Source organism: Dryobates pubescens, chromosome 13 (genome assembly GCF_014839835.1).
Source record: "Dryobates pubescens isolate bDryPub1 chromosome 13, bDryPub1.pri, whole genome shotgun sequence".
Classification (NCBI taxonomy): domain Eukaryota; kingdom Metazoa; phylum Chordata; class Aves; order Piciformes; family Picidae; genus Dryobates; species Dryobates pubescens.
In genome coordinates, this window is record NC_071624.1 from 21,900,597 (window position 1) to 21,910,042 (window position 9,446).

General features: G+C 58.1%; 1 protein-coding gene across 1 annotated transcript in view; it reads left to right on the top strand.

Annotated features, from left to right (window-relative positions):
• Window positions 1-2,244, top strand: part of TAF15 (TATA-box binding protein associated factor 15) — a 31,201-nt gene extending 28,957 nt beyond the window's left edge. Inside the window, exons 13-16 of the mRNA XM_054166177.1 lie at window positions 113-197; window positions 290-375; window positions 464-566; window positions 2,048-2,244. Coding sequence (XP_054022152.1) covers window positions 113-197; window positions 290-375; window positions 464-566; window positions 2,048-2,087 — 314 coding nt within the window. The 3' untranslated portion in view covers window positions 2,088-2,244. The remainder of the gene's footprint in view (window positions 1-112; window positions 198-289; window positions 376-463; window positions 567-2,047) is intronic.
• The last annotated feature ends 7,202 nt before the right edge of the window (window positions 2,245-9,446 follow it).

The following is a 9,446-nucleotide window of genomic DNA, read 5'->3' on the forward strand; positions in this document are numbered from 1 at the left end:
TACCTTTAGCACTCTTTACTCCCCCTGAGCAGTCTGTCCCTGTTGCCTGTTTGTGATGCCCAGGTCCTGGGCTCTTCCCCTCCCTCACTGCCATTCTGCTTTTTCTCTGCAGGTTCACGAGGTGGCTATGGAAGGGGTGGAGGCTTCCAGGGGAGAAGTGGGGAGCCCAAAAATGGTGACTGGGTTTGTCCTAACCCGTGAGTGTCCTTTTCCTGGGGCAGTGGTGTGTGGTGTGGGCCTCTCTGAGCCGCCTCAGCAGCTGAGGCTGGCTCCACCTTCTCCCCGCCAGGTCCTGCGGGAACATGAACTTCGCTCGCAGGAACTCCTGCAACCAGTGTGGCGAGCCCAGGCCAGAGGATTCCCGTCCCTCAGGAGGTGTGTTTGCAAAGCTGTCTCTCTCCTCAGGTGCCCCCTGCAGCTTTGCAGCACCTGCCTGATGTGTTGGCTTTCCATCTTCCCCCAGATTTCCGTGGCAGAGGCGGCTATGGAGGAGAGAGAGGCTACCGAGGGCGCGGCGGCAGAGGCGGGGACCGGGGAGGCGGCTATGGGGGGAAGATGGGAGGAAGGTGAGTGCTGGCTTTGCCCTTGCTTGGCTGTGGAATCCATAGACTAGACTAGACCAGGTTGGAAGAGACCTTCAAGATCATCGTGTCCAACCCATCAACCAATCCAACACCACCTAAACAACTAACCCATGGCACCAAGCACCCCATCAAGTCTTCTCCTGAACACCTCCAGGGATGGGGACTCCACCACCTCCCCAGGCAGCCCATTCCAATGGGCAATCACTCTCTCTGTACAGAACTCCTTCCTAACCTCCAGCCTAAACCTCCCCTGGCACAGCCTGAGACTGTGTCCTCTTGTTCTGGTGCTGCTTGACTGAGAGAAGCGACCAACCCCCACCTGACTTGGTGATCTCTGAGGTCTTTTCCAACCTGGCTGATTCTGTACTGTGAGCTGGGGTGGAGATCACAGCTCACAGGATGTTAAGGATTGGAAGGGACCCAAAGAGATCATCGAGTCCAACCCCCCTGCCAGAGCAGGAGCAGAGAATCAAGCTCAGGTCACACAGGAACACATCCAGACAGGCCTTGAAAGGCTCCAGAGAAGGAGACTCCACAACCTCTCTGGGCAGCCTGTGACCCTCACAGGGAAGAAGTTCCCCTTTGTACTGAGGTGGATCCTCCTGTGCTGCAGCTTACATCCATTGCCCCTGGGCCTATCCCAGGGAGCAAGTGAGCAGAGCCTGGCTGAGAACAGCTGAGAGGAGCTGCTCAGCATCACAGTATCACTAAGGTTGGAAGAGACCTCAAAGATCATCAAGTCCAACCTGTCACCCAACACCTCAGGACTAGACCATGGCTCCCAAGTGCCACATCCAATCCCCTCTTGAACACCTCCAGGGATGGGGACTCCACCACCTCCCTGGGCAGCACATCCCAATGGCTAACAACTCTCTCAGTTAGGAACTTTCTTCTCCCCTCCAGCCTAAACTTCCCCTGGCACAGCTTGAAACTGTGTCCTCTTGTTCTGGTGCTGGTTGCTAGAGAGAAGAGACCAACCCCCAGCTGGCTACAGCCTCCCTTCAGGGAGTTGGAGTTGGAGAGAGCAAGAAGGTCTTCCCTGAGCCTCCTCTTCTGCAGGCTAAGCAACCCCAGCTCCCTCAGCCTCTCCTCACAGGGCTGTGCTCCAGACCCCTCCCCAGCTTTGTTGCCCTTCTCTGGACACCTTCAAGTCTCTCAATCTCCTTCTTGAACTGAGGAGCCCAGAACTGGACACAGGACTCAAGGTGTGGCCTAACCAGTGCTGAGCACAGGGCAATGACTTCCCTGCTCCTGCTGGCCACACTCTTCCTGATGCAGGCCAGGATGCCACTGGGCTTCTTGGCCCCCTGAGCACACTGCTGGCTCCTGTTCAGGCAGCTGTCAATCAGCACCCCCAGGTCCCTCTCTGTTTGGCAGCTCTCAGCCTCTCTGACCCCAGCTCTGTGGCTCTGTAGCTTGCAGGGCAGGAGCCCTTTGTCACTTGCTGTTTGTTTCCCTTCCAGGAACGACTTCAGGAACGACCAACGCAACAGACCCTACTGAAGACCCACTGTGAAGTGCTTGGGTTTGTCCCCTCGATGGTTTGCTAGTGAAATTGCCAGAGGGTTTTGCCTGCAGCTTCACCCATGGCCTCTTCAGATAGTGGAATTGAGTGAAACTAGAGTTTTATTTTGCTGGGAGGGACTGGGACTGGGACTGGGGGTGGGGGTGGGGGTGGGGTGTGGGAGGATTGTTTTTTAACCAAGACATTGAAGTTTAATCTCCCATTTCAACATTCTCCTCTTTTCCTTCCCCTCACCACCTTGTACCTTTCCCACAGGCCCTAAGAAGAGAAAAAACAAACAAACAAACACACAAACAGGACAAACTGTAAAATATTGCCAAACTCTGAGGTGTTTTTGTAATACAACAATAAATGCTGACTGTTTTATTTGTGAGATCTCCCTGGCTCACAGCTCACTTCAGCTGCAGGCCTCCCCCCTGCACCTTCCCTGTCCTCCCAGGGGCTTGAGGCAGGCTGGGGAAGGGAGCTCAAGGAGAGCCTCATGCGGTTCAGTAAGGCAAAGGGCAAGGTCCTGCCCCCAGGCTGGGGCAACTCTTGGTACCAGTCCAGGCCTGGGAGGTGAGGAGATTGAGAGCAGCCCTGCAGAGGAGGGCTTGGGGGTGCTGGTGGGTGAGAGGCTGGACAGGAGGCAGCAATGGGCATCTGCAGCACAGAAGGCCAAGGGCAGCCTGGGCTGCATTCAAAGCAGTGTGGCCTGAGATGGAGAGAGGGATCCTGCCCCTCTGCTCTGGGGAGACCTCATCTGCAGGACTGGGCCTAGATATGGAGTCCCCAACACAAGAAGGACCTGGACCTGCTGGAGAGGGTCCAGAGGAGACCACAGAGATGATCAAGGGGCTGCAGATCTCTGCTATGGGAACAGACTGAGAGAGTTGGGGCTGCTCAGCTTGGAGAAGAGGCTCCAGGAAGACCTCAGAGCAGCCTCCCAGTACCTGAAGGGGCTCTAGGAGAGCTGGGGAGGGACTTCTGACAAGGGCTGGGAGTGCCAGGATGAGGAACAATGGCTTTGAGCTGGGAGAGGAGAGACTGAGACTGGACATGAGGAAGAAATTCTTTGCAGTGAGGGTGGGGAGAGTCTGGCACAGGTTGCCCAGGGAGAAGAGAAGGCTGTGGGGACACCTTGGAGCTGCATTTCAGGGCCTGAAGGGGACCTACAGGAAGGCTGGGGAGGGACTGTTTGGAAGGGCCTGTGGTGCCAGGCCCAGGGGCAATGGTTTGAAACTGGAGCAGGGAGATTTAGGTTGGCTATCAGGAGGAAGTCCTGAACAATGAGGGTGGGGAGACACTGGCACAGGCTGCCCAGGGAGGTGGCTGAGGCCCCATCCCTGGAGATATGCAAGGGCAGACATGATGTGGCCCTGGGCAGCCTGCTGTCCTTGGAGGTGTCCCTGCTGACTGCAGGAGGATTGGACAAGAGGACTTCTGAGGGTCCCTTCCAGCCTGACACATTCTGAGACCTCAGCAGTAAAAGGATTGCTTGGGCTGCCCCTGCTGTTCTGAGCCTGTTGGCAGCAGTCTGTGGGCAGTGGGTGCTGAGCCTGCTCCTTCTCTATGCCCTCTGTCCCCAGGCTTGTCTCTGCTCCTGTGTTTCCCCCCTCGGCTGGACATGGTGTCCTGTGCCTGGGTTCATGCTCCTTCAGGAGGAGCCCGCAGATGGCAGCAGTGCTCTGCTCCAAGGACCGAGCTGTGAACAGGCCAGGCCAGGCCAGCTCAAAAACTGAGCTGGGATGGCTTAGAAACCCCCAGGCAGTAGTGTGCTGCACATTGCTGTGCCTCTGAACTGCTGTGACAGCGGGGGGGTGACAGCAGACAGGGCAAGGATCATCCCCCTGCACTGGCCACACCTGGAATCCAGGGTTCAGTTTTGATCCCCTCACTCCTAAAAGGACATTGAGAGGCCAGAGAAGGGCAGTGAAGGTGGGGAAGGGTCTGGAGAGCAGGGTTGGGGAGGAGCAGCTGAGGGAGCTGGGGGGGTTCAGCCTGGAGGAGAGGAAGCTGAGGGAGACCTCATTGCTCTCTGCAGCTCCCTGAGAGGAGGCTGGAGCCAGGTGGGGGCTGGGCTCTGCTCCCTAGGCTCAGGTGATAGCAGGAGAAGAAATGTCCTGAAATTGTGCCAGGGGAGGCTTAGGTTGGAGATGAGAAACAATTTCTTTGGTGCCAGAGTGGTCAGGGGTTGGCACAGGCTGCCCAGGGAGGTGGTGGAGTCCCCATCCCTGGAGGGGTTCCAGAAAGGAGTAGCCATGGCACTTGGGGCCAGGGTTTGGTGTCCATGGTGGTGCTGGGTTGATGTTGGACTGGGTGAGCTCAAAGGGCATTTCCAACCCAAACAATTCCCTGATCCTGTGGCCAAAAATCTTTGAGGTGGCCAAATAGCTTTGAGGGCTTTTCTAACCTAAAGCCTTCCCTGATTCTCCCAACAAGTGTTGGGGCTCATCTGTGAGGTAGCTGCAGCCCAGGCTCTGCAGATGCTGTAAGCATTTTGGCTTCAGCTCTGAAGCCAAGCTTTGAAGGGATGTGGGAAGGTCATCATCACCTCCCCTGGGCCTCTGCAGGGTGCAGAGGTGGCTTGGTGGGAAGCTGGGAAGGAAGCACTGCCACAGCCAGGGGCTGCCTGTGCATCACAAGTTCCAGGAGAGAACATCTGGACAGCCAGTGCTCTGCTGGGTGAAACACTGCAAGTGCCAGTCCCTGGGGGCTGTAGCTGCCATGGGGGTAGCTGGACACAGCTGCAGCAGGTCCATGGCCTCTCAGAGAAAGGAATGATAGAATCACAGCATGGGTTGGGTTCATCATCCAGTTCCAACCCCCTGCCATGGGCAGGGACACCTCCCACCAGCCCAGGTTGCTCAAGGCCTCATCCAGCCTGGCCTTGAACACCTCCAGGCAGGAGGCAGCCACAGCCTCCCTGGGCAGCCTGTGCCAGAGTCTCCCCACCCTCACACTCAAGAATTTCTTCCTCATCTCTAGTTTCAATCTCCCTTCTCCCAGCTCCCTCATCCTGGCACTCCCAGCCCTTGGCCAAAGTCCCTCCCCAGCTCTCCTGGAGCCCTTCAGTTACTGGGAGGCTGCTCTGAGGTCTTCCTGGAGCCTTCTCTTCTGCAGACTGCACAGCCCCAACTCTCCCAGCCTGGCCCCACAGCAGAGGTGCTCCAGCCCTCTGATCATCTTTGTGGCCTCCTCTGGACCCTCTCCAGCAGGTCCATGCCCTTCTTGTGTTGGGGCCCCCAGATGTGGACACAGTGCTCCAGGTGATGTCTCAGCAGAGGGGCAGGATCCCTCTCTCCATCTCTGGCTATGCTGCTTTTGATGCAGCCCAGGCTGCCCTTGGCCTTCTGTGCAGCCAGTGCCCATTGCTGGCTCCTTCACAGCTTCTCCACCCCCAGCACCCCCAAGTCCTTCTCTGCAGGGCTGCTCTCAATCCCCCAGCCTGGATTGGGAGCTAGGATTGCCCTGCCCCAGGTGCAGTACCTTGCACTTTGCCTTGTTGACCCTCATGAGGTTCTCCTCAGCCACTTCTCCAGCCTGTCCAGGTGCCTGTGGATGTTCAGCATGGCACAAGGTGGCAGCTGGGGAACCACCCTGCTGCTCTCCAGCTGCTGCAGCTGCTGCTGAGCAGCAGCTGTTTGAAGAATGGCTGCTCTCCAAAGGCTGTCTCTCAAGTGGGTGAAAGGGAACAGCCTGACCATGTTCTTGGAGCAAAGCATCCAAGGGTTAGAGCTGGCAGCTCCTGTGCCTCTCATCCAGCCTGGGCTGAAGCTGCCATGCAGGAGTCATGGTGTTGCTATTTGCTTATCAGCTGAGGTAAACACAGAGCTGCTCCCTGAGAGCTGCTCCCTGAGAGCCCAGGTCACTGAAGGGATGTTTCACAACCCTACTTTATAAGCTCTTGGAGCTGGGCCCTGCCAGCACTTTGCTGGGGGCTCAGCTCTTGGCCCCAGAGTGCTCAGCAGCTCTGCACAGCCCTGGTAATCCCCACACAGCCCTCCCCCCTTCCACTCTCCCTGCTGCTTGCAGGTGAAGGTGCTCCTGGAAGCCTCTGCATCTCCCAAACGGCTGGAGAGGGTTTGGGATTCAAGCTGGATGAGAGCAGTGAGAGCTTTTGGGACATAGACTCATTAATGCTGGAAAGGGCCTCAGAGATCATAGAGGCCAGCCCTGACGCCAGCCCTGCCAGGGCACCACTCAGCCATGGCCCTCAGCACCACATCTCCACAGCTCTGAAACCCCTCCAGGGGTGGGGACTCCACCACTGCCCTGGGCAGCCTGGGCCAGGCCTGGACAACCATTCTGGGTTGCCCAACTTAAACCTCCCCTGGTGACACTTAGTGCCATTTCCTCTTGTCCTCTTCCTCTTGTTCCTTGGGAGAAGAGCCCAGCCCCACCTGGACCCCACCTCCTCTCAGGGAGCTGTAGAGAGCAATGAGGTCTCCCCTCAGCCTCTTCTCCAGGCTGAACACCCCCAGCTTCCTCAGCTGCTCCTCCCCAGCCCTGTTCTTCAGACCCTTCCCCATCTTTGTTGCCTTTCTCTGGACCTGCTTCAGCCTCTCAATGTCCTTCTTGGAGTGAGGGACCCAAAACTGAGCCCAGGATTGGAGATGTGGCCCCAGCAGTGCCCAGCACAGGAGGACAATCCCTGCCCTGCTCCTGCTGCCCACACCATTGCTGCTCCAGGCCAGGCTGCTGGTGACCTTCTTGGCCACCTGGGCACCCCCTGGCTCATCTTCAGCTGCTGCCAACCAGCACCCCCAGGTCCTTTTCCCCCAGGCAGTTTGCAGCCACTCTGCCCCCAGCCTGGAGCCTTCCTGGGGTTGTTGTGACCCAAGGTCAGGCCCCAGCCCTTGGCCTTGGCTCATTCATCCAGCCTGGCCAGGTCCCTCTGCAGAGCCTCCCTGCCCTCCAGCAGCTCAGCACTTCCACCCAGCTCTGTGCTGAGATAGAGTTTGTTCAGAAGCCCAAGAAGTCAGGACTGCTCAGGCCACCAGAGCTGGGATGGATTCATGTCTCAGGCTTTCTCAGGAACACTTTGTCAGCTTTTGTCACAGGCTGAACTTCTCAGCTTTCAGCTTTGGGGAGAGCTTCCAAGGACTCAGACTCTTCCCCCTGCTCCACTGCTGAGCTTTGACCCAGAGCTGACAGAGCTGGAAATCTGCTCACCTTTCCCCAGGCCAGCTTGCAGTTCCTGACATCAGTGTGATTGCAGCAGCTGGACAAACAGCTCTGTGCTCTGGGCCAAAACTGCAGAGAAGGATGCTTGGGCAGCTCCAGGGCTGGGCTCCACCTGAATGCCCAAACCCCCCAGGGGCTCACACAGCAGCAGCAGCAGCTCTGGGAAGTGCCAGGTCGGGAAGGCAGCTGCTCTGGGGGCTGCAGGTGCCCTCCCAGCCACTTCCCCGCAGTGCAGTGAGCAGAGGAGGGAGTTTCCTGCTCCCCCTGGAGCCCAGCCAGCCACTTTCCCATCATCCATAATCTTAAGTGGAAGAGCAGATGGATCAGTTGCTTCCTAGCTACAGCCCAAACAGCAGAGCCTGCAGACAGAGCTGCTCTTGTTTGGAGAGGAAGCGCTGGGCTGACCTGTGCCAGGCCCCCTGGGGCTGTGCAGCAAGGCTGGCCATTCCCTGGGCACCGCTGCTTCACGGCCTGCCAGTGCCCACTGTGCCCTCCCAGCAGCCCCCAGGCAGCCCTTCCTGGCCCAGCCATCCCTCTCACCCTTCCTCCCGTGGGTATTGTCCTCCCCGTGGCTCAGCCGCTTCCTCGTCCCTCCGTGCTGGGTGGATCCCTCGCTCCCTCCTTCAGCCCCTGCCTGCATTCCCTGAGCCCTGTTGCTCAGGATCTCTGCAAGCTGCTGCTGGAAGTGCAGCTTTTGGCACGATTCACAAGGAGAGGAAGGGGCCTGGGAGCTTTACAAGCAGCGAGTGGCTCAAGCTGGCATGGAAACAAAAGCAGACAGAAGTCACATCCTATTTCCACCACTCCTACCCCAAGCAGAATCCAAACATCCTTTGGCTTTGGACAGATGAAAACAAAACAGCCAAACAAAATACAGCAGGGAGGGGGCAGAGCTGGCAACTTGTCACTGGTGACCACAAGGCCATCAGCTGTGTGCAGTGCTGCCACAGGTGGGTCCTGGTGCCTGGGGTGGCAACAGCCTCTTGCTGTCCCTGGGTGACTGAGTCCCACCTCAGGGAGGGAAATTCAAACACAGCAGGGAAAAGAGCAGCCCTGAGCTGTGTGAAGCTCAGGAGTGTGGAGGATGAGGAGCAGCTCATACCTGTGGGCTGGTTTTCACCAGACCCCTGGAGGGAGTGGGCATTGTCCAGCTGCCTGCATTGCTGGTGGGTGCTGCTGGCTGCTGTCAGAGGCACCTCTGTGTCCAAGCTCTCATCCCTCTGGTCTGGACCAAGGGTGAGTGCAGGACTGGGAGGTGCTAGGCTTGCTTTATTCTTCCTAATGGTGATTAGAGGGCTGGAGAACCTCCACTGGGGGTAGAGATCTAGAGAGCTGGAGCTGTTCAGCTTGGAGAAGGCTCTGGTGAGACCTAATAGCAACCTGCCAGTACCTGAAGGGCTCCAGGAGAGCTGAGGAGGGACTTTGGACAAGGGCTGGGAGTGACAGGGAGAGGAACAATGGCTTTGAGCTGGGAGAGAGGAGATTGAGACTGGAGATGGGGGAGGAAATTCTTTGCAGTGAGGCTGGGGAGACTCTGGCACAGGTTGCCCAGGGAGGATGTGGATGTCCCCTCCCTGGAGATGTTCAGGGCCAGGCTAGATGAGGCCTTGAGCACCTTGGGCTGGTGGGAGGTGCCCCTGCCCATGGCAGGGGGTTGGAACTGGCTGTATATTGAAGGTCCCTTCCAACCCAAAGCATTCCATGATTCTCTGGTTCTCTTTCCCCTAGCTTCAAACTAGGCAGAGCCCCAGCCTGGCTGCTGCTAGCAAGGGTTTGTCCCAGCACCCCATCCAGCTGGGACACCCTGCTCTGCTCCACCCCGTGCTCTGCTCCCCATCCAGCTGCAGGGATGACACTGGCAGTGGGACACATCCTGACATGGCCACCATGCACGTCCTGCTCTGTGCTGGGTGGGTGAGGTGGTGGTGCCCAGCAGGCCTGGGAGCAGGGCAGGGATGCTGCAGAGGAGAGACCAAGGAGAAGGATCCCCCCTCGGTGCTGCGCTGGGTGCGGGGGAGCCCCCGGGGCAGCCTTGCTGCCAGGCGTGGGCTGGGGCTGGGGCTGCGGGGGGCTGAAGATCCCACGGGGAATTTGTCCCCAGGGCTCAGCCGTCCCTTGTCTGAAGCTCTCATTCTCCTCAGTCGCCAACTGTGTGCGTGTGGAGGAGGGAA